Source organism: Histomonas meleagridis (assembly GCF_020186115.1).
Source record: "Histomonas meleagridis strain 2922-C6/04-10x chromosome Unknown scaffold_61, whole genome shotgun sequence".
NCBI classification, from domain to species: Eukaryota; Parabasalia; order Tritrichomonadida; family Dientamoebidae; genus Histomonas; species Histomonas meleagridis.
Window position 1 is genome coordinate 2,832,277 of NW_027150931.1, and position 23,425 is coordinate 2,855,701.

Below are 23,425 nucleotides of genomic sequence, written 5' to 3' on the forward strand. Positions count from 1 at the left end.
AATCTCTTTCTCTATGTAAAAGCAATTGATATGATATATAAGGCTTACAAAATTTTGAACGATGAAATAAGAAAAGTTTTCATTATTTTAATTTTCTAACTCTATTCTATTACTTACATTCATCCATTCACCAAGCTTTTAGTTTAAAACAGAAAAAAATTAGATCGAGTCAAAAAAATTTATTGAGATGACAACCGGAGATATGCCTCTTTTCCTTTCTGGTGACCTCTATTTCCCGCCATATCATAAAACTGGATTGCCTCTTTAACACTTTTATAAGTCCCGATTCCATTTTCAAGGCATTCACCATATCTGTACATAGCCTCAACATTTCCTTGTTCAGCAGACAGACGCATATATTTTGCGTAATCTTCTATGTTTTTTTCGACTCCTGTTCCATTTAAGCAACAAAGCGCATATGCAAATTGTCCTTCGAGATTATACTGGTCAGCAGCCATTTTGAAGTATCCTGCTGCTTCTTTTTCATTGTGAGGAACGCCGTTACCGTTCTGGAAAAGATAACCAAGATTAATTTGGGCTTCGGCGTCTCCTTGAGCTGCAGCCTTCTTATAGTATTTTATGGCTTCACCAACGTCAGGACTGACACCAACACCATTAAGACAACATGTTGCATACGTCGTTTGTGCTTTAATATGTCCAAGATCTGCTGCTTTTTTAAACAAAGAAACGGCTTTCTGTACATCTTTTTCAACACCATTAGAAACTTGATAACAAATTCCAAGGTTGTAGACTGCTTCTGGGTAATTCTGTTTGGCTGATCTTTGATAATATTCAAAAGCTTTTTGGGGATCGCGTGGAACACTATCACCTGTGTCAAGAAGAACTGCATATAGAAATTGCGCCTTTGGGTCGCCTGCTTCTGCAAGTCTGAAAAGTCTAAGGTTTTCCTTTTCCTGTTCTTCTGTAATTTCCATTTGCTGGTAACGGATTCCAATTGAAAATCCCAACTTTTTGAGAAAAACCGTATATTATGATAACAAACTTTTTTTTAAATTTTATGCATACAAGCAAGAATTTTAAGAATTTGCGAGTCCCAAATAATAACTATTATTTTGAAGAATTTATTAAGAAATTAATAAGTTGATGTCATTTCGATATTAATCTTTCAATCAAAATTAACAATGTTCATAATGTTGATATATTAGTATAGTAGAAAATAGAATCATATTTTAAAACATATTGTGGTTACGTTGGACTAATCGAATTTTAAAATTTGTCTTCAGTTTGAATTTTGTTGTTTTTTATAAGATTACCAAAAGGTTTTATTCAGCAATTTCCAAGTTTTCAATTCAAATATAAATAGTTACAGTATTTTAAGCCTATATGTGTTCCATAGTATTCTTTTAAAGCATTCTAATTTTGAAATAAATTAACCTTTTCTTTTCGCTAAAACGATTTAACTCAATTTTAAATCTTCTCGATTATAGAGTCAAGTAAAACTTTAGAGAATTTTCAAAATGATAGGATACATTCTTTTATTTATTACTTATACCAACGAAGAAGAATTTAAAGGAATCGAATTCAATGAAAAGAATAGATTTAAGCCAGGAGAAGGAGACATAAAAATTATTAATTGCAAATTCACTGATTACACAACAGGAGTTATAATAGATATTCAAAATCCTATCAATCTTGAAATAGAGGACTGTATTTTTAAAGAAAATCAAGGAATTGAGGGCTGCATAAATTTGGGTAATGTTAAATCAGTAAAAATAAAAAACACAAAATTTATTAATAATAAGGGAACGAAAAATGGAATTATTGTTAACTCCATTGATTCGAATGTAAATTTCATCGGATGTACATTTGATGGAAATGAACCAGGAGATAATGGTTGTTTTCTTTATTTAAAAAATTATGCAGGTATTATTGACAATTGCATTTTCATTGATAATTCATATGAAAGCTTTGCTGTTATATCAATAGAAGGGAATTATAACAATGAAAAAATAATTTTAAGTAATTTAAAATTTTCATGTCCGAAAGGAAAAAGTAAGAACAATATATTTCATCTAAAAAAAACTGGTGAATTAGAATTTTCTAAAATAACATTTGAAAATTTTTGGTGTAATGTTCATGATATTTTTAATTTCGAAGAGATTTCTGCAAAAATTTGTTTCAATCAAATCTCTTTGAAAGATATTTCAACAAATAGTATTTTCGGCCTATCAAAAATATCTAATACCATTTTAAATTTCTTAAATTGTGATTTTAGAGATTGCTCCATGAATATCTTCAGAATTTTACAAGATGTGTCTATTGAAGATATCAATTTTCAAAAATGTTTTTTTAATTCATTTGCAATTTTTGATGTTTATATATGTAAGAAATTTTCACTTATTGAAACTCAATTAGATAAATTTGAGATTATTGGTAGATCTTTAATGTCTTGCCAAATAAAATCATTAATAATTGAAAATTGCACTTGTTATGGATTTGAACAAGGGGATATTCATTACATTAAATCGGATGGATTTGATATTACCATTAGAAATAATTCATTTCAACAAATATCTTTAGAAATTGAAAATATAAATTGTAATAAATTCATTTTTGTAAATAACCAAATCAATATTTTTAATTTGAATATTGAGGCTCAACATGTAGAATTAGAAAACATTTCTTCATATTCAGATAAAAATTCATTAATTTTTAGCTCTTCCTCTTTTTTTGCTAAAAATATGAGTCTTTTTGATGGAAATTTCAAAATATCTATACCGAAATTAAATGCAAAGTATATGATTGGAAATTCACAATTTAATTGTAAATTTGAGATAGCACTCGATAAACAAATAAAACAAGATGGAAATTCTTTTGAATTTTTGATAAAGAATTCTTCTTTTTCAAAAAGCTTTGTTTTCACTGGAACAAAAGGAGAAATTATAACCAATTCGTTCTTTGTAGTGGAAAAATCAAATTTTAATTCATGTTATTCGAATGATGAAAATGTTTTATTATTCCCATTTTCTAATATAAAAATATCAAATTCATATTTTCTAGATACACCAATTTTAATATCTAAAGCAAAAAAGGCAGAATTTTTTAAATGTTCTTTTTCTCAAAAAAAACATTTTGTTCCAAATACATTACGCTTTATAGATTCAGAAGAAGTTGATTTATATTTTCAGGAGTGTTGTTTTAATTTTTATCGTAAAAATAATTATCATATTTTAGTCGAATCCACAGCAAAAATAAAATTTGGTCCAAAAAATTGTATCTATGGGAATAAAAAAGTTTTCTTAAAGGCACAAAATGATGAGTATAATGGGGAATGGGATTGTAATGAATGTCATGTTCCTAACATTATTATAAAACGTAACTTCATACGATATACAGTAATAGCATTAGTTGTTCTTGGTAACTTAACAATTGCTTTAATATTTGGTTATAATTATTTAAGGAAACGATATTGTAGTGATGAAGGAGAAATTTTTTCAAACGATTTCGAAAAGAACACATCTCCTGAAGGAAATTCGATAAATATTGGCGAAATGACACAAGAAAATCCTTTGTTTACTGCAACAGAAACTTTTGGAACTCAAGAAGATGTATTTCAACATGATTTTGATGAAGAAAGCAATGGTTTCTTATGAAAATATAAATAAATGAAATCCGTTATAAATGTTTTTATTTGTTTATTAATAAAACTTGAGATAAAATTGGATAACAATTTAATCTATTTTAGCATTTAATGCCCGGGACTTTATTTTAGAGCGTAATTCTTCTTTGTATAACTGGATTACTGTAAGTCCGAGTTCGGCAAAAAAGGAAATAAGACCAGCAATAATTCCAATTTGCTTAGATTTGTTGTTTGAATATCCAAGCCAACGAGAAATTTTGTAGACTGAATAGGCAACCAATGGAACAGTAATTATTAAAATTACAATTGTTGATACAAAGTTCATTACTTTAGCCCTTCGTAAATCATTTGGTAAAGCTCTTTGAGCTTGAGCATTCTGAAGACGCATACGCCTGTGAATTAATTTTGCTCTAACGTCGCCAGTTGGCTGAGGTTTGGTATGTGGCCATTTAATATCGAGTTTTCCACCCTTAATATGTTCTCGAAGCGAAAAATTCGGATCTTTTTCACACAGCTCGTGTAGCTCACTAAGTGTTTCTTTCTTTTGATTTGGGAGAATGATTTGGAGATCACACTGCATGAAATTAGCTTTAATGAACGATAGAAGTTTTGGGGCTACCCGATTTGACCGTTAAATTCTATCCAATGGAAGATTTCATCAAAGGAATTCCAAAATGTGAGTTACATATGCATATATGCGGCAACACCGAACCCGAACTTGTTTTTAAAATTGCTGAAAGAAATCACGTCAAAATTCAATATGAATCAGCAGAACAATTAAGAAAAGCCTATCATTTCAGTTGTTTGCAAGAATTCCTAGACATTCTCAAGCTCTGTTCCTCAGTTGTTAAAAAGCCACAAGATCTTTATGATATAACATATGATTATCTTGAAAAAGCACATTCTGACAATGTTAAATACTGTGAACTCTATTTCACACCACAGAGCTTCAAGCCAGATATGACATTTGATGAAGCAACAGAAGCAGTTGTTAATGCCTGTAAAAATGGTGAAAAAGAACTTGGAATTAAATCACGTCTTATTCTTTGTCAACAAAGGTACCAACCCGAGTCTTCCACCATTGAAGTTCTTCATGAACTTTTAAAATGTCCATTCAAAGATTATTATGTTGCAGTTGGTTTAGCAAATGCTGAATTACCTTATCCACCAAAGCTTTTTGTTAACATGTTCCAAGAAGCTAAAGCGTCAGGCTTCAAAATCACAATCCACGCAGGTGAAGAAGGCCCATCGGACTACATCAAGCAAGCGATTGAATTGTGCAATGCCGATAGAATTGATCACGGAAACAGTGCACAAGATGATCAAAGTGTTGTAAGCATGCTTAGAGAAAGAAAAATACCTCTTACAATGTGTCCTTTATCAAATTTAAGGCTTAAAGTTATTAATGATCTCAAAGAACATCCAATTAAAAAATTCCTTGAAAATGGTCTTTTGGTTACAATTAATTCGGATGATCCCGCATTCTTCGATGGATATTTAAATAAGAACTTCATCGAAACACAAAAAGAATTGGATTTGTCAAAAGAACATATAATTCAATTAGCAAAAAATAGTTTTATTTCTTCATTCCTTTCAGAAGAGGAAAAACAAAAAGGAATTATGGAAATTGATAATTATGTTAAATCTTTTGCTGGCTAAAATATATCAAATATTCTTCGCATTGATTATTTTTTTTCCAAATTTTTTATTTATGATGAACATGAATATATTTTACAGTAAGCTAGTTTATAAAATTATATTTATAATTAAATTTTAATTTCAAAGCTTTTCTTATCTGCTTGTTAAAAATTTTATCATCTAAAAGAAATTAACTTATTTAATCGGAAATTTTTCTTGTTATTCCTGATTTCATCATAAATTATTATAATTTTCCTTTTTTGTTTGCTGTTATTGAAAATTCTTTTTATATTAAGTTACCCTAGATTTCCTACAATTCGCTAATTCCCAACGACAAATGAATGAAAAATCATCGTACTAATATTCAAAATCTCAAAGGGCCATTATTTGTCACTTTTTACATAAAAACAGATGGAAAAGTGAACGTTAATTCGCAACAAAAGAATTTGAATGAAAACAATAAACAACATTAAACATTCCATATATTCATACACCGAGAAATTAAAAATCACAAATAACTTCAGAATATTTTCGTTTTAAAAAGATGAATTTGTGACATGCAATCGTGCAAGAAGTGCAGCCTCATGTGCAGACATACTATCGGCATTTTCCTTTATAAACTGTTTAGGATCTACCTTTCCTACGTGCCATAGTTCGTAGTCTGATTTCTTCATTGTTGCTTCCTCTAAGATACTTTTTCTATAGTTTTCGGCGGTTGCAGTTAAATTCTTCTTATCGTTCTTCTGGAATGACGGGATTTCAAACCCTGTTGACCACGTTGGTCTGTGGAGCGACTGAAGCATATGTTGTTCATGTTCGTTCATTTTGAAAACAATTGGCATTTCATAGAAAGTGAGATTGATACCACATTTCTGCGTTTTCGCAGATGGGTATATCAAATTTGCAAAATTTTAAAGAATTGTTTTTAATGAATCAATTTTTACTGGTAAGACTTATTATTCATAATTTTAAAATTAATTTAAAATTATCTTAAGTTCATTGAAAATGAAAAAAAGAAAAAAAACGACACGAACCAGATTCGAACTGATGAGGGATAAACCCATGGGGACTCAAATCCCACGCCTTAACCACTCGGCCATCGTGCCATACATTATTTAATTTGTAGACTTAAATTAATACTATTATAACTATCGTCGGGTGTTTTTTTCGGATCCCTCGATATTATTTCTCATATTTTAATTAAATAACATCAAAACATTTTCCAGTAAATGAATCTTTTTGTCCAATTTATCGAGGCCAAAAACCTTCCTTCAATGGATGTTAATGGCTTAGCTGATCCATATTGTAAAGCATATTTTTCAAATGATAAAAAACATAAACAAAAAACAAAAATAATATATAAAACACTTCATCCAGTATGGAATGAACTTATAGTTTTTGATTTAATAGGTGTTCCACAAGATGCACAATTTTGCATTGACATGAAAGACAAAGATCTTGTTTCTTCAGATCGAATATCTTCGACTAAAATTCTGCTTTCTGCACTTACTATTGGCAAAGTATCCGAATTATGGATTCAAATGACACCTCATAAAGGAGTCAAAAAAGGCGGCAGCCTGCATATACTCCTTCACATGGCACCAAAAGGCAGTAAGCCCTTTGTTGAATTACCACCATCTATTCCAAATTCTTCGTCACCAAAATCATCAAATCCCAAATCACCAGAAATTTCGGAAGATATACAAACCATTACACTCAATTTATCAACTACTTCAGAAGAATCTTCACAACCCCCAGTAATTACTGAAAATGATTCTTCAACACCTAAACGAAAACGAAGGAAAACACATAAACGCAAAGAAAAAATGCATCGGAATTTAACACTACAGAACTATGTTGTCTATATTTCCTGTTTTACTGCTGATAATTTAAAAGATTATACATCACAGCCACTTTCTGAGAACGTTTATTATAAACTTCTTCACAGAGGCTGCGATGTTTATCTTGTTCCAGTTCGTTCATGCATCCAAGATGCGAAGGAACTTATGTGCACTATTGGAATGAATAAAAAAGCTCTTTTAATCCAAATCGGATCAACCGAAACAACTCGGCACATTAAAATTGTTTCCGAAGCGTTTAACGAAACGAATTTTCTTGTTCCGGATGCGTTAAATGAATCTCCAATCGGAGAAAAGATTTTCGAGGAAATGGAATTCGGCGAAATGATATCGAATCCAATTAATTTAAGTGATGTTATTGGAAATATGCAAAGTCCTTTTAGACTATATCATGATCAGGACAGGTTTTTGTTTAATTACTTTTACGCGCATGGATTAAGAGCAGTATCAAAGGGTATAATTGGCGGCTGCGTGTTTGTGCAAGTGCCGGCATTTTATAATATACCTTGCAACACGCAGACGTATTATGTGATGGAACTCATTCAGAAGATTTTACAATTGCCACAATTTCAATAAATCTTATTCGAATAAATCTGTGTTATATAGATGCATTGTTTTTAATGTTAAATAAAAATTTCAATAATTAAGTGATATTATTTATTCATTTTTAATACATTTTTTAATGTCGTGTAAATATTGTCATGTAGGAAGTGAAAGCAAAAATATATTTATTATGCATATCAAACTAATATTAATTTATTTGTAGATACGAAACAGAAGTTATACATGTTTGTTCTAAAAGTATTAGTAATAAATCATTTTTACATATAATTATTTCCTTTTACGGATATGTTATATCACTTAAAATATTCATAGGAATAAAAATAATATATTGAGAGATATTTTAATACAAAACATAATTATTACGATAATGGCATGGCTTTTTACAGTGAATAATTATTCAACTAATATATTTGACAATTCTTTTTCTGTTCCTTTTCATGTTTTCTTTGTTTGACATTCATTTCCACTTTCTTTTCTTCTTTTTCTTCTTTAATTTCCAATTCTTCATTAGGCGAATCCAAACTTCCGAAATCATTTTTGATTTTCTTTCCTCTTTTTATTAATTCATCAACAATTGCAGTTCTTACTTCTTCATAATTAGCTTTAACTAATTCTTCATTTTTATCCTCTTTTAATTCATTTAATGCTAATTCTTTTAAGTTCTTTAATAAATATATTAAATATTGATCTCTGAAATTTTGGAAATGCCTTTTCTGTTTTTGATTATCTTTGCTTTTACCGTCATCAAAATTCAACTTCCATCCACTAAGTCCATTTCCATTTTTCTTGTTTTCTTCATTGTTTTCGATAACCATAGTTCCTGTTTCATTGAAACTGTTGTTTACAACAAAAGTGCCAAGATTCTCAACAAAAGTTCCAGAATCATTTGCTATGAATGTACCATCATTATATAGTATTGTCTTTAATTGATCTTGATTCACAACAAATGTTCCTGTGTATTCTTCTTCTTCGTTTTCATCTTCATCTTCGTATTCATACTCATCTTCTTCATATTGGCCATTATCATCATCACATGAAGAAACATGTACAGGTGGAATATATCCTTGTGTGGTGCGTACAACAAGCGTTTCTCGTTGAGCAGATGCAAGTGTTGAGTTATCCTTATTAGGATCCAATACTTTATTCGAAAAGTGCAGTTCTTTTTGATTTGCGTTCCGATCTTTGAATAATTGAACAAGATCTTGGACAATTTGAACATACCTCCCATCAGAGTTATGGATGAATGGATCATTAAGAAGTTCGGATGCTGTAGGACGGAGTTGTGGATCTTTTTTCATTATCCTTGAAATGAACTCTCTAAATGCATGGGATGAATGTGGTGGTGCTTGAGGTGGATCATTACGAGGAATTTGCATCATTGCAGGAAGAACACCAATATCAAATAAAGGTGGGTAACGAGAATACAATTCAAGAGCAGTAATTCCAAATGACCATATATCTGCTTTTGTGTCGTGCCCTACACCTGTTATAACTTCTGGTGCCATCCAAAAAGGGGATCCAATAACAGTACCTGTTTTGGAATTTAAATCACTAAGTTGGGCAGATACACCAAAATCACAAAGCTTAACTTTTCCAGCTGATGTTATAAGGATATTGCCTGCTTTGATGTCTCTGTGAATTCTATTTTTAGAATGGATATAAACTAATGATTCCAAAACACCTCGGCATATGGCAGAAAGCTGTAGTTCATTGAGTCCACTATCGATAATGTTCATAATATCTGATAATGATCCTCCATCGCAGTACTCCATTATGAGCCATAATTTTCCTTCTTCAAAGAACCAACCATAATAATTTACAATGGAGTCATGGTGAAGATCTATAACCATATTAATCTCGGCTAATAAAGGGAGCCAGTCTGTTTCTAATTCAATGACCTTAATCGCTACGATTTCTTTTGTATGCTTATCAATACCCTTAAAAACTTTACCATATGATCCTTCACCAATTTGCTCGATTATTTGGTAATCTTCTTTTTTTAATATTTTTGTTTCTTTTTCCATTTTGTTGGTTTTGGTGACGGTTTTTTACAAGTTTTACAATGAAATTTCCCATAATTTTGCGCTCGTTTTGAAAATGTGGTGACTTTTTCAATCAAATTGTTAAAAGGTGAAATCTCTAAACGGTCTTGCCCGGATAAATTAAACAGGGTGAAAAACCGTAACTTCAATGAAAAATTAATTTTTCTCCACATCTAATTTGAATTTGAAACTCCTGTTTTAATTCTGATCTTAAAAAGATTTAATTAAAAAAAATGCCAAAACATTTTGAAGTTACACAAGAAATTATCTTACATCTGGTTTTATTACAGTGTATTTATTTGATGAAATTCTTTTAAATTTTTGTGATTAACAAATCCTTTTGGATTTGAAAAATTATAATGAAATTTCATTAGAAAATTCTTGGTGATTTTGAAGACAAGCATTTACGAAATAAAAAAAAGGACAGAAAAAAAGCAAAATCATTTGGGAAAAGATTAATCTTGGATGGAAAATTTGACTAAAGAAGAAATTTATAAAGTTTTAACAAAATTTAAAAAAAAAGCTTTTGTTGAATAAAGTAAAAAGTTCACTTGAAGATATTTTTGAATTATAAATGATTGAAAAATATTTCTATAGTTTCTCAAAAAGTTAAATGCGTGGCAAAAACAGAGGGGATGTGACCGTTTATGTTTTGACAGTTTTACTGACGGTTTTTGTTTCTAAGAATGTTGTTCCAAAAAGCTCTCCAAGTTTCTTCAAATGAATTTCAAACAAACTTGGAAGCTCTTAAATTAGGTGTACGTCATGATTGCCGTGGTTTTGAAGCTCCACGTAAACTTGAAATTATTGATTCAGATAAACCTGGATCTGTATGCGTAAAACTAGGGAATACCATGATCACAGCAATGTCTACAGCAAAAATTGTTGTTCCAAATGAAAATAATCCCAACAAAGGATTTTTTTCTGTTTGTTTCCAATCCTCCAATCCTAATATATTTCCTAATACCACAACTAAAACATTTCAAACATACTTTCAATACATTTGGCGAAGCTCTAATATTTTTGAAGAATCAGCTCTCTGCATGAAACCAGGAGAAAAAGTTTGGCGCATTACCACACAAATATTTATTGGCGATGATGATGGAGGGTTACTAGATGCTTCTGTTATTGCTTGTTACATTTCACTGAGTCAACTTCGATTTCCCTCATTTGATACATCATCTGGACTTCTTTACAGGCCATCACAACGCCGTACACATAAAATCGCTTTTATAATTAAGCCAGTGTGCGTAACTGTCGGCTTCTTTAAGGGAAAGATTCTTGTCGACCCAACGCTTGTTGAACTTCACTCATGCGACGGTTTTTCACTTTTTGTGTTTGACGAATGGTTACAACAAATATTTCTTGATTCACATATGCCACAAAATATTGAAGATGCGCGAAATATAGCAATGGAAGTAGCAAAAACTTGGGCAGCTATAACTAATGATGCAGTCAATTCTTTCAAACCACACTTGTTTTCAGTTGGAAACGAATCTGATTTCTTAGGATATGAACCACATAAAACAGAAATAAAGGTGTCTAAGAAAGCAACAAAAACAAATGAGTTCGAGATTTGGAAAGGAGATCTGAAAAGTGAATTTGTGCTGGACTTCTTTGATGAAGAAAATGAAAGCGAACCAACAGCTTCAGAAAGCGAAAATAATACAAAAGAAAATTGGCTTCTTTCTTCCTTAAGGTCTTAAGTATTAATGTTTTAATAAATAAATTACAATTGTTAAGGATTCAATCATAACCGTTTGTATACGATCAAAATATATTCAAAAAGTGAATTTGTGATGTGATGGGAAACCGTTTAAAACTGCTGACCAAAATATGAAAAAAGAAAGTTCAATTTATAGATTTGGGTTATTTTTCTATATTGTCGCATTATTACCAATTTCTGCTTCTCTATTATGTATATTGTTATATATACTTTCTCATGATATTCAACGCTTCCCTTTGATTTCTGAAGCTACAACAATTTTACCTGAAAGTAGGATATATTCTGTTGCAATCAATATCACTTCTTGGTTGACAATACCATTATTCATTATTATTGATAAAATCCTTATGATTCGATTTAAAAACAATAAGTGCGATAAATCATTTTCAATCAAAATTACAAGGTTTATAAGAAATGTAATAGCCTTTCTTTCTTTTGCATCACTAATTGCATTATCAACGGTCAATCTTGCTGGTAGCCAAAAGTATCATTCTTTATTTGCTATTATTACTTATGTTTTGTTATCTATTTATTTCTATATTATTGACTCGCATATGGAGAAGGCGAAACTTGATGTTCAAACAGTTGATTTTGTTTGGGATTTTATTGGACCAATTAATTACATCTCCGGTTTTCTTATACTTTTGAATTCCGATCAATTAGAAAACGCAATATACACCATGGCCTCTTTAATGCAGATCATTGGCTATGTTCTTCTTTTCACAAAATTCATATCTATTTATAAGCGACTCCCGTCATTCGGAATAACGCTTAAAAGCGAATAAATGTTTTTCATCAAAGTAAAACTCTCATAATAATAATTTTATTTCTTTACTAAGTATTTCTTTTTGTTCCATATTAAATTTATGTTGAACTCATCTTTAGTACTGTTGGATAAAGCAAGTGTATGGCTCACCTTAAAACCCAATGGGTATTATGTTATTGCTTTCCTTACTTTATAATGAAATATTAATAATTTGTTCTTATTAATTCACGTTTAATTTCAAGGTTGATATTTTGATATTAAGTTGTTTCAAATTTAGGCATGGTGAAATTTCTCGATTAGGTTAATATGAAAGAGAAATATTCGTATGTGGACATAAACGTTTAAACGTTCGGCTTTGCATTTAGACCGTTAGTGTTAGAATTCATAAGTTCGCGAACAATTTTATTTTTCCAAATCTCCCATGTTAACAATTCAATTGATCTTTCAAAATAATAAACAAATTTTTTTAATTATATCATTCAAAAAGTATTTCTTCTTCGGGGTTGGCCAAGTGAACTTTAGATGTTGTCGTTATTTATAAAGATTATTACAGGAATCATTAATTGACATTAGATTATTACAGAGGATATTGGATCTAATTTTATGTATAAAGTTATGGCATTATCTATTTCAAATGATATAGAAAATATTACTTCAGAAGAAATTTAAGTTTCAGTATTCACAGGTATAAATTATTATATTTACACATTTTCTTCAAATGAAAATGTATCAATGAATAAATTAACGCATAATACAACAAATAATATTATTCCATTCACAGAAACAAATATATATCTTCATATATCAGCAGTTGACTTTGCAGAAAATGTAGGAGAAATAAAAACATTTTTAATTCCAGAGAATCCAAATATTCCATCATTAATAACAAATTTAAAATCTGAAATGTTAATACCTACCAAAAGTGTTTCATTTTCATTCACCTATTCAAATTCACAATCTATAATGAAAAAATACATTCATTTCACGAAAGTACCCACATTTAAATGTTTCATAAAAATAAAATATAGTTTTGAATAAAAAAATTCTATTATAATGAGTTCCGATAAAAAATAAGCAAACCATTTATTGTTTCTGACATTTTTCTTTTATAGAGAACAAATCAACAATTTCAATATTTTTTGTATAATTAAGTGATGTTTTAAATATTTTAAAATAGCATATTATTAAAATAATCTTTGAATAAAATTAATAAATATCTTTAATATTAATATCATCCTTAACATTAATATCAATTCCTTTTTGATCAATAAGTAATTTAACTATTTCTGTATGACCTTTTTCAGATGCTACATAAGTGCCGTTCTAAATAATTTAAACAATTTCCAAATATTATTTTAAAATAGCATATCATTAAAATAATCTTTGAATAAAATTAATAAATATCTTTAATATTAATATCATCCTTAACATTAATATCAATTCCTTTTTGATCAATAAGTAATTTAACTATTTTTATATAACCTCCTCTAGATGCTAACATAAATAATTTAAATATAATATTTTCCAAAACAATTAACACACAAAATATTTTATTTATTAAGAGTATTTATTTGCGAAGTTCAATAACTGTTCATATGTTTCTGCTTCGCCAATTTCCTTTTCGATACCAGGATTTTTCTTAATAATTTCTGCAAAGAAATTATAGAAATGCTTCCTAAGGTAGAAGAAACCAATTTCAGGGTATTTCTTTGCGATTTCGAGATATTCGATCGAAAATTCCTTCAGCGGTTTTTGACCGTTTGGATCGAATTTTGTCGGATCGGAAAGAAGCGCTTGTCCGACCATAACGCCAGCTGCTCCTGTCTCTGAAAACATTTTTTCAGCGTCTTCGAGTGAACAAATACCTCCGTTTGCAATCACAGGAATATCAAGCGATTGGACAACATCTTTAATGATATTTGTAAGAACTTCTGCTTTTTTATCTCGTTGTTGGAACCTCCCATGTATCTCGATAACAGAGACTCCACATTCTTGAAGTTGTTTCGCATATTGAATTGTGAGATTTGAATCTGGTTGATTATCTTCTGTAGAAAAGATTCTGATTTTAGCTGTGATGGGAACAGAAACCTCTGATGAAAGACGAGTAAATAAATGCAACGAATTATTTCGCTTTTCTTCTGTATCGACCATAAAATATCCATAACCTCCACGCTTGGCAATGTGTTGAGTACATCCAAGATTTATATCAATTGCATCACAGTACTTGGATAAGTCAATAGCTGCAGTTACAATTGAATCTATATTTGATCCTGAAATTTGTGCGATCAATGGATGATCGATTTCGCATGTATTAAATACTCTACTTTGGTAACGATGTCCTTGATTCCATTGGTAAGCATTTATCATTCCAGTATAACAAACTTTTAATCCATGATTTCTACATAAAATACGAAAAGCCAAATCATTAACTTCAGCCATTGGAGCTAAGCAGATAGGTTTTTCTCCGAACTGCTTCCAAAAATCCCATGCTTTCTGTGCATGTGTTTTTGTTTCCATTCCACGGCCGAATTTGCATTGTCACTTTTCGCATGTTCTTTTCGTTGTTCGTAAAGTTCTTTTCACTGTTCGTAAAGTTCTATGTGTTATACGTAAAATAAAACCAAAACAAAATTAAAATTAAAAAAAATAATTAAATTCATTGTCATATATAAAAACATTTTAAAATTTATTTAAAATAAAACATATCATAAACGGCTTAAAACTTAGCAACTTGTAATGCCAGCTGAGCCAAATCTGGCAGCGCTTCTATTTCCTCAGCCTTTATTGCGTCTCTTTCTTCCGCCGACACAATGCTCATCAATTCCTCTGTCAAATTATCCATTTTGATTTCCTGCTTGAACAAGTACTTATCTGAATTCGAAGCGCATTTCACAGCAATCAGAAAGTCCCTTAGTCCTTGTGCGAACTGCTTGAAGTCCAACACGTTAAACCTCAAATAACCGGAGAAGTTACGTAGCATATTCATATCATTTGTTAAATTCTTTAATAACGTTACAACGTCGTTATCGAATTGTTGAGGCGGATAAGTAGAACTTGTAATTGTTTTAAAGAATGCGTTTAATGCCTTTGCCAATGAATTAAAAATCGGCGTATGGAATGTATCCGTCAAAGCAGTGAATATTGCTTGCATTATTTGCATCCTACAGTTTACTATTTCGTTAATGTTTTGTGCTTCATAATAATCTAAAATCAATGTGCGTAACATTTTCGATGATTCTTTAGCGACGTTTAATCTTTCATCAGTAATGAAATATGCTGAAATTTCTAATAATATTCCAACTGTTTCTGGCCTACGATTAAATGCACGTGAGAACTTTAATATTGGATATACTTCAACACGTGTTTGTGCTAAATTAGGTAATAATGGTTGAACAAATTGATCTTGTATCATTTGATAAAACACTTCCATTTGAACAAAATATTTACGTAGCCTTGAAAATATTATTAATGATACTTCTTTAAATTGAGGCTGTTGTAATAACAAACCTACAAATTGATCAATGATTTGTTTAATGACTTCAAATTCAAATGTGTTTATGACTGAAGTCATTGTCTCTGTTAATTGTGAAAAATACGCTTCGCTATTAACTAAAATTGTTTGTAATAATGGAATTATTATATCGACAAATTGTGAAAAGACAATTTCTTTTCGATTTAACTTGATTTTGGTGATCTCATTCATTATTTGTAATGCATTTACTACAAGTTGAATGTTACCTGATTGTGTCATTTGTAATATTATATGCGTTAATGAATTATAAACTTCCGCTGAATTATAATCATTGATTTGTGCTGAGCCTACATTTACAATAACTTTCGCGAGTTTTATCGAATGTTTAACATCAAACTTGACAATCCATTCTGGTAATTTACCTGTTAACATACCAAATATTGGTTCAGGTTCTTTACATAAAAGTAATGGTTGTCGAATTGATACATAATATAATGCATTTACAGATGATGAACGGACTGTTAAATCTTCACTTTCTAAGAAATGATACAAACAACTGCCGAAAACCGTCAGAAACTGTATTTCTTGATTCAAAAATCGTATCGAATGCGATAGCGCATACAAAAGTGAAACTCCGAATTCAATTGACTTTGAATTCTGTTGGTACTGAAAAAGTTTCGGAAGTATTCCTAAAAGTAATTCGTGTTCTTCTTGATTATTTAGACATGCATCTAAAAGTCCGAATGCATAACATAAAGAAGGTGTTATTTGTTGAATGGATAATAAGAATTCAATCATTCCTCTCTTATCTATAGCAGTTAGAAATATCCAACAAGCTTGACAATTAATTGATTTCAGTTTTCCTCCTTCGCCAGCAGATGTAAAACTTGTATAAAGTGATTCCCTTATTTCAGGAATTAAGTTTTTATATAGTAATAAACATGGCTGTAATGCATCAAATTGATTCTTTGATTTGGATGCACGAAAATATCGATATAAAATACTTCGCCATAAATGCCAAAACTCTTCGCAATGTGTTTCAGTTGGTGGGTTTTGTAATATAACTCGATAAATCGTAAGTGTCCAATTAATAAGTTCTTCATCAATATTATCTTCTTCGCCATAACACATCTCTTCAATGGAAACTCCATATTCAGTGATGAATTGAATAAGGAAAAATGGAAACGATGGAGGATATCCATTTTCTATGATATTAGACGCAATTTCTATGATCTGGTCAAGAAGCTCTTTGACAATTTCATGTGAATCTGGTCGATTAATAAACAAATTTATGGCAGCATCAATTGCAACATTACTTGTAAGTTCATTTAATACAAAGGTATTAAACAAAGTGGGTACAAATCCTGGTATAATTAATAGTTCTTTGGGCGATGTTAAACATAATGCTTTGATGCAGGTGATCATATCAAGTCCAACAAGATTGAAGTCAATATTACCTATTGCCCAGTTGGTCATGCCTAATAAGTTGGATGTGTTCTTGTTAAACTCTTCAATTAGTTGCTTTCGACGTTGATTTGTAATGGTATCTGTTTCATGAATCTGTGTAATAAGTTGAGCAAGGATTTTGAAATCAAGAACACAAAGTTCTGGTGAAGTTGCCGCAGAATTAATAAATGAGTCAAGGCAATCAGGCCATTCTTCAGGCCAATCTTTAAGTGCTATTGCAACAATTAATTCAATGATCTTACTTTTTGTTACAGGAGAACATTCAAATCCAAGTAATCTGCCACATAAAGTATCACGAATGTTCTTTCTGATATTAGGTTGACATTGTGTCCATGATTCAATAATACATTTAAGAGCTACACTGCAGGCACCTAAAACAATCGTTTCATCATTACATTCTGAAACAATTTGAAGAGATTGAATTAGTGAATATGAAGAATTTGCCCATTCCATGATTATTTTGTTGGCGTTTTCACAATCAGTTGCACTTCCACCATGGCTCATGATTCCTATGGCATTAATTATTTCTTGTAGTGGAAAATTTCTTGTTTGCATTTCCTGCTTTGGTCATGTGGAATTTCGGATAACCCCGAAAGAGAACGTTTAATAATTGGTTGGCTATATTTTCAGATCTCCCCATGTATATATATGGCTTTGGCTTCCTTTAATAATCTGTTAGTTACTGTGCTCATTAATTACAATGTTATCTTTTGATTAGATATGATATTGTTGATCAACGTTTGTTAATCAATATAAAAATATTTAAAGTACTTTAAGTATTTAATGATTACTATTTTCTAAGGATAATATTCTTGTTATATTCATATTTAAAAGTGAAAAATTTGGACAATTGTTCATCAATTAAAATTAAATTCAAATCATTCTCTTATTATTGTAAAATGATATTATTAATTTATCCATTTTGATATTCTCATGGTACTGCGAGGCTTATTTTCAATATTTTCTGTTAACAAATTTGAGATTAATTTCTCAGAAAAATATGCGAAGCCACAAGAAACAAAATTGTGAATTGGTGCAAAGATTACAAAAAAATAGTTACGTTTTCAAATCGCAATTTCTGAGCATAAAGAAGGTACATTTATGACCACACGTCTTAAATCGTTACACAACTTCAATACAAAAAGTACTATCAACACAAAATTGTAATCAAAGTTCTAAGAAAAGTGAAAAATTGAAACATTATAACGGTTTGAATTTTCTGTAAATAATCAGAATAAAAATGGAACAAAAGCTCCCATTTCTTTTCCAAACAATATTTAAATTTAAGGGGCAGGAAGAATATACAACAAGGGAGGTACCTAATATATCACCGCCAGACGAAAATTCTTTAGATTTTTCATCATATGAATATCCAATTACTGATGTTCCTTATGTCCTTTTTGAAATATTTCAAAAGCATAAAGACAAACCTATTTATCTAGCAGCTCCTAAAAAAGTATTACCCCAAGTTCAAACATTAACACCATATTTTCATAAAATCATTCCACAAGACTTAATTAACAGTGATTCAACATGCTCATGGATTAGTTTGGATATGGTTATAAATAAGGCTAATCCAGATCAAAATTATTTATTGAATCATATTTTATATCATTTTATGTCATTATTAAGGTTTACAAATATATATTCCGAGCAAACCACGCGAAGTCTTCTTTGGAACAAAGTATTAGAATATCTAACGCCCGAAATGATATACAATAATAATCATATTCCATTTATTGCTCAACTCAAAAAGAAGAATTCCACGTTTTTTGCCAATTCCTTACGGCCCTCCGAAATTTTAATATATGAATCTCCTGATTCTGATTCACCTGAACATTATAGTTTTACTGATAATTGCAAGATTTCCAGCAAAGGAATCACTCTTGAATCTCAATCAGGTGAAATTTCAGAGTTCGCTACCAAAGATGTCAAACTTTGGTCATCTTATTTGTCAAATATATCATCTGATATTCCATTATCACCTCAACTTATATGTTACTCATTCAACTCTGTACCAATAGAACAACCAATTTGCGAACCATTTGTTGAATCTTATGAACAAATGCTTCTTACTCATGATCTCAATTTCAGCATTCCATTATTTGATTGTATTCTTGAGTCAGAAAACTCCAAATCGCTTACTGACAAACTCTTTAAGTTATACTTACGACATGGGCAGCGTCTTCGCCTATTTAAAGAATTTGCATATTATGAAATAATTTATTTTGCATCGACACCAAACGAAATATATCGCCAAAACAATGCCTTCACCCAAACGATTATAACCTTTTTCAAATCGGAACTAACTGAATTTATCAATAATGCAATCAATCCAGTCAAAGAAGAAATTGTCCGACATCCATTGTTTGATTTTGATCATCCCAAAGAAGAAGACCTTCCACAAATCGAAGAATTATTAAATTATTTTTGGGTGAAAACGAACGAATCACTTCAATATATTCCATTAGTCATTCGTCGTTTTCTAAAATATCTTCGAATTCTTTGTGAAACACATTTTGGGGATATAAACCTCAATCACAAAGCAGTGATTGGTTTATTTTTCTTACGATTTATTGTTCCAAGCTTTAATGCTCCTGAAGCTTGGATAGTAAATGGTCAAATCGATCAAACATCATTTCGGAAATCAGTAGCGTTTTCGAAAGTGATTTTGTCTGTTTCTACATTGGAAACAAATTACACAAAAGTCGGCGATAGACAAATTCTGACACCGATAATTGAGAGGAACATTCCGAAGATGGTTCACTTTTTGGAGAGGATCACTTTTGTGAACGATAGCGAGGAAATGTCAGGTGAAACGGAAAATGTAAATTTGCCGTTTGACGAAGTTGTTGAGGCAATTCAAGAGTTTAGAGCATTCATTAAGGAATGCTCAGATAAATTGTTGCAAAAGGTAAAGAAAAATGGTTTCGTAGCACCGTTGTTCGTGTTCGAAGCAGTAAATGCATTGTACCAAAACGATTTATACACAAAGTCAAGAAGCTACGACTGAATTTAAATATAAAATAAAGTAAAGAACATTTTTGATTTTTGATTTTTGATTTTTGATTTTTAACACATACAAATATCAATTTTGCAAATAATATTTTTCCTTTAATAAAAATATATTTTAGATTTCTTGTGTCAATCTTCAATTGTTAATATTTTGATTGTACATTTCATAAATTTATGTTGACATTTGAATTTATTTTGTATGCTAATTGGTGTTGTTTCTAGGAGAAATGGTTTCATTTGACTACCATTTTGATCCATATTCAAAAAATTTTAGTTCATTAATTCATTTTCTCCATGTAGTTGGCGCTTTCTACTAAACATTTAGCATGCGAAAAATATTTGATTGGTTTCAAGAATTTAATTTTTTTTAACAGATATTATATCAGCATCCAAAGAAGAAATATTACCATTATTATTGATATCTAAAAATGTTATTGCCTTTAAAAAGTAAGCCTTAGCACATTAAAAATTTTTTGAAAAAACATTTGAAGCGATTTTTTTACATTTGAAGATGTTGTGTTTGATGAAGACGTTTATTTAAAATTAAATACTTTATATATCAATGAGTAACAACAACCCAAGAGTAACATTTCTCACAATCAAGCCAGGACAAAGTTTTATTATTGTGTCCACTGCATCCCACAATGAAGCTTATATAATTTCTATTGATCCAATATATAATACATTATATTTTTCTGGTATTCCTGGAATTGATGTTTTTCCAACACATAAACAAGCCATAAATTTTATCACAAATAATCAAACTGTTACAGAGGTTGTTGAAGCTCAATACATTTTCGGTTATCTTTTTTCACTTAAATCAACATATTTATTTCTTGTCAAAGAATCGCAAGTCATATTTAAAGCATTTGATCAGCATCAATTTATGTCAATTTTTTCCTTCGAAACAGTACGAATTAATACCAAAATACCAATAAATAATTACATGCCAGAAGAAAAAATTCTTCAATTTCCATTTAATAAAACCCATTTTTTTTCACCTACAATTGATTCTTCACATTTTATTTTCAAAAATAAAACATGTTGGAATTCGCAATTAAAAAAACCATTTGATAATCTTCAAATACCAAATGTTTGTATATCACTTTTCCAAGGCACTCCATATTTCAAAACATTTCCAAGTCTTTCTATTAGTTTATTATTGATTGGGTATCATAATTTCCCAACTAAGCATGATGAACATGAACTTAATGAAACATTAAGCACATCCAACGAATCACAAATTGATATTTTTGTGCTTCGTGATGATCATAAATGTCATGTTCTTCAACACACTTTTCTTCTTGGAGATTTTCCATTCACATATAAAACGAACGTTAAGCCCACAAACGTTCCCAACGGTTATTCCAAATATACCAATGATTACATTCAACAAATAATAACAAATTATGAAATAGAGGAAATAATTTTTTTAAATTTATTACCTTCAAAACAGACTTCCAATGACATTATATATCATACATTATGTGACTTAATACCACATTCCAAAAGCACAAAATTAATACAAATTAATTGGGAAAATTCATATCAAACCGAACAAATTATTGAATCTTTTTATGGTTCAATAGCATCTGATATGAATTCATATGGATATAATCAATATACGTATGAAGAAAACATAAAATTAAAGAAGAAGCAAAAAGGAATTTTTCGATTTACTTTTGGAACCAAATTCGAAAATGAAATTATTTTAACTTTTTTATATTTATTACGAATTGTATTAAAACTTATTAATAATGACACAGATATTCGAAGTGTTAATGATATTGAGAAAATTCCAGAAGAAGTCATTCAGAATGTATTAATATTTTATAGTTATTATTTACATAATTTTTCTGATTTTTCGACGATTAAAATAAATGACAAATATATTCGAAAGTTATTTACTATTTTACATAAACGAACATTTCATGTGAACACAACTCCTGTAAATAATGTACTAGAATTAATAACAAGTTTAATCTCGATAAAATATAATTTGTTTTATAGTGTTTCACAATCAATTAAATCATTTATTATCTCAAATAACATTAACAAAGAAATATTAAATCCAAATTCACAAAAACAATTTGTATTAAATGGAAATTCGAATCAAATAATAATATTTTTATCGGAAGTTTCATTTCTCCGTGAAATAATATTCGATAATGTCTACGCAATTAGTGTTAATATCTATGGAGGTCTATGGTTAAATCGAATGTTTCCAATTATTGAAAATGTATCAATACCACAAACAACGGATGATAAAAACATGTTACATTTAGAGTTCGACACTACGAATAATAACTTTTATCGACCGAACTTCGATGTGTTTAGTTATGAACCGATTCGATTTATATCATTTTCATTTGTACCTTTTCATAAAGAACAAATATCATTAAGTGGAATTTATATATATGGAACATCGACAACAACAAACAAAATACAAAAATCAATTTCATTTAAATATAGTAATCAAATAGAACCAAGTTTAATACAATATAATGAAGAATATTCAATAGAGAACTTGTTTAAATGGGAATACAAAAGACTTTTAAATAATGGATCTTTCTTTGACTTAGAGAAAACTATGATAATGAGGAACTTACCTCCGAATTGTGTTAACATTAACAATATATTTTTGATTCGTTCCAATGAAATTTTATCAAAAAAATGTGTGTGTGAAAAATGTAAAGTGAAAAGTCATTGTTTTAATTGTGTAATTTGTTCAAAATATTTTTGTTTAAATTGTTTCTCGAATAATAAAAGAATTTGTAAAAATTGTGATATACAAATGAAATCAAATTTGGAAAAATTATCAAATTTATTGACGTTGAAAAGTCAAATTATCGATGAGAAATACCCTTTCATTAAAAAACATTTGGAAAATATCGATTTTTATATGAAAAGAAATAATAATTTTTCGAATATTTGTAACTTCCCAAATATGTTTTTAATGTATGAATTACCAATCGGTAAAAATAATGTTCTTCCAGAAAAAATATTTTTAAATGATAACCATTTGATTAAATATAAAGTTGACGTAACAATATTAAAGTTTTCTATAATATTGGAATATGAAACTGAAATTTCGCAATTTATAATTTTTTGTGATTTTCCTTTAAAAATCGAAATTGATGGGATTTCCACTTTTTCAATCGAACCGCCGGGTAAAGCAGTCAATCTTAATTTTAACGGTCGAATTATTCCAATGAAAATTTTTGGTAAAAAAATTAGTATTAAAAGTATCCAATTTAAAGGTCAATATATAATAT

At 29.6% G+C, this 23,425-nt stretch overlaps 9 protein-coding genes across 9 annotated transcripts; 4 read left to right on the forward strand and 5 right to left on the reverse strand.

The window, feature by feature from the left end:
- Window positions 1–179: 179 nt before the first annotated feature.
- Window positions 180–935, reverse strand: GO595_010885 (sel1 repeat family protein; the record flags this gene model as incomplete). The annotated part of the gene is made up of 1 exon (XM_067913614.1): window positions 180–935. The coding sequence occupies one exon, from the start codon at window positions 933–935 to the stop codon at window positions 180–182; it is 756 nt and encodes a 251-aa protein (XP_067769623.1).
- A 2,757-nt stretch (window positions 936–3,692) lies between these two features.
- GO595_010886 (uncharacterized protein) lies at window positions 3,693–4,181 on the reverse strand (the record flags this gene model as incomplete). The annotated part of the gene is made up of 1 exon (XM_067913615.1): window positions 3,693–4,181. One exon carries the CDS (start codon window positions 4,179–4,181, stop codon window positions 3,693–3,695), a length of 489 nt encoding a protein of 162 aa, XP_067769624.1.
- A 65-nt stretch (window positions 4,182–4,246) lies between these two features.
- GO595_010887 (adenosine deaminase) lies at window positions 4,247–5,260 on the forward strand (the record flags this gene model as incomplete). The annotated part of the gene is made up of 1 exon (XM_067913616.1): window positions 4,247–5,260. The coding sequence occupies one exon, from the start codon at window positions 4,247–4,249 to the stop codon at window positions 5,258–5,260; it is 1,014 nt and encodes a 337-aa protein (XP_067769625.1).
- Window positions 5,261–6,513: 1,253 nt separating this feature from the next.
- Window positions 6,514–7,674, forward strand: GO595_010888 (C2 domain containing protein; the record flags this gene model as incomplete). Its single annotated transcript, XM_067913617.1, has 1 exon — window positions 6,514–7,674. One exon carries the CDS (start codon window positions 6,514–6,516, stop codon window positions 7,672–7,674), a length of 1,161 nt encoding a protein of 386 aa, XP_067769626.1.
- Window positions 7,675–8,063: 389 nt separating this feature from the next.
- On the reverse strand, window positions 8,064–9,686 carry GO595_010889 (Serine/threonine-protein kinase 4; the record flags this gene model as incomplete). Its single annotated transcript, XM_067913618.1, has 1 exon — window positions 8,064–9,686. The coding sequence occupies one exon, from the start codon at window positions 9,684–9,686 to the stop codon at window positions 8,064–8,066; it is 1,623 nt and encodes a 540-aa protein (XP_067769627.1).
- Window positions 9,687–10,390: 704 nt separating this feature from the next.
- Window positions 10,391–11,410, forward strand: GO595_010890 (exosome complex component RRP45; the record flags this gene model as incomplete). Its single annotated transcript, XM_067913619.1, has 1 exon — window positions 10,391–11,410. The coding sequence occupies one exon, from the start codon at window positions 10,391–10,393 to the stop codon at window positions 11,408–11,410; it is 1,020 nt and encodes a 339-aa protein (XP_067769628.1).
- A 2,343-nt stretch (window positions 11,411–13,753) lies between these two features.
- On the reverse strand, window positions 13,754–14,713 carry GO595_010891 (tRNA-dihydrouridine(16/17) synthase [NAD(P)(+)]-like; the record flags this gene model as incomplete). Its single annotated transcript, XM_067913620.1, has 1 exon — window positions 13,754–14,713. The coding sequence occupies one exon, from the start codon at window positions 14,711–14,713 to the stop codon at window positions 13,754–13,756; it is 960 nt and encodes a 319-aa protein (XP_067769629.1).
- Window positions 14,714–14,912: 199 nt separating this feature from the next.
- Window positions 14,913–17,690, reverse strand: GO595_010892 (uncharacterized protein; the record flags this gene model as incomplete). Its single annotated transcript, XM_067913621.1, has 1 exon — window positions 14,913–17,690. One exon carries the CDS (start codon window positions 17,688–17,690, stop codon window positions 14,913–14,915), a length of 2,778 nt encoding a protein of 925 aa, XP_067769630.1.
- Window positions 17,691–18,753: 1,063 nt separating this feature from the next.
- Window positions 18,754–20,148, forward strand: GO595_010893 (rasGAP-activating-like protein 1; the record flags this gene model as incomplete). The annotated part of the gene is made up of 1 exon (XM_067913622.1): window positions 18,754–20,148. One exon carries the CDS (start codon window positions 18,754–18,756, stop codon window positions 20,146–20,148), a length of 1,395 nt encoding a protein of 464 aa, XP_067769631.1.
- Between the last annotated feature and the right edge of the window lie 3,277 nt (window positions 20,149–23,425).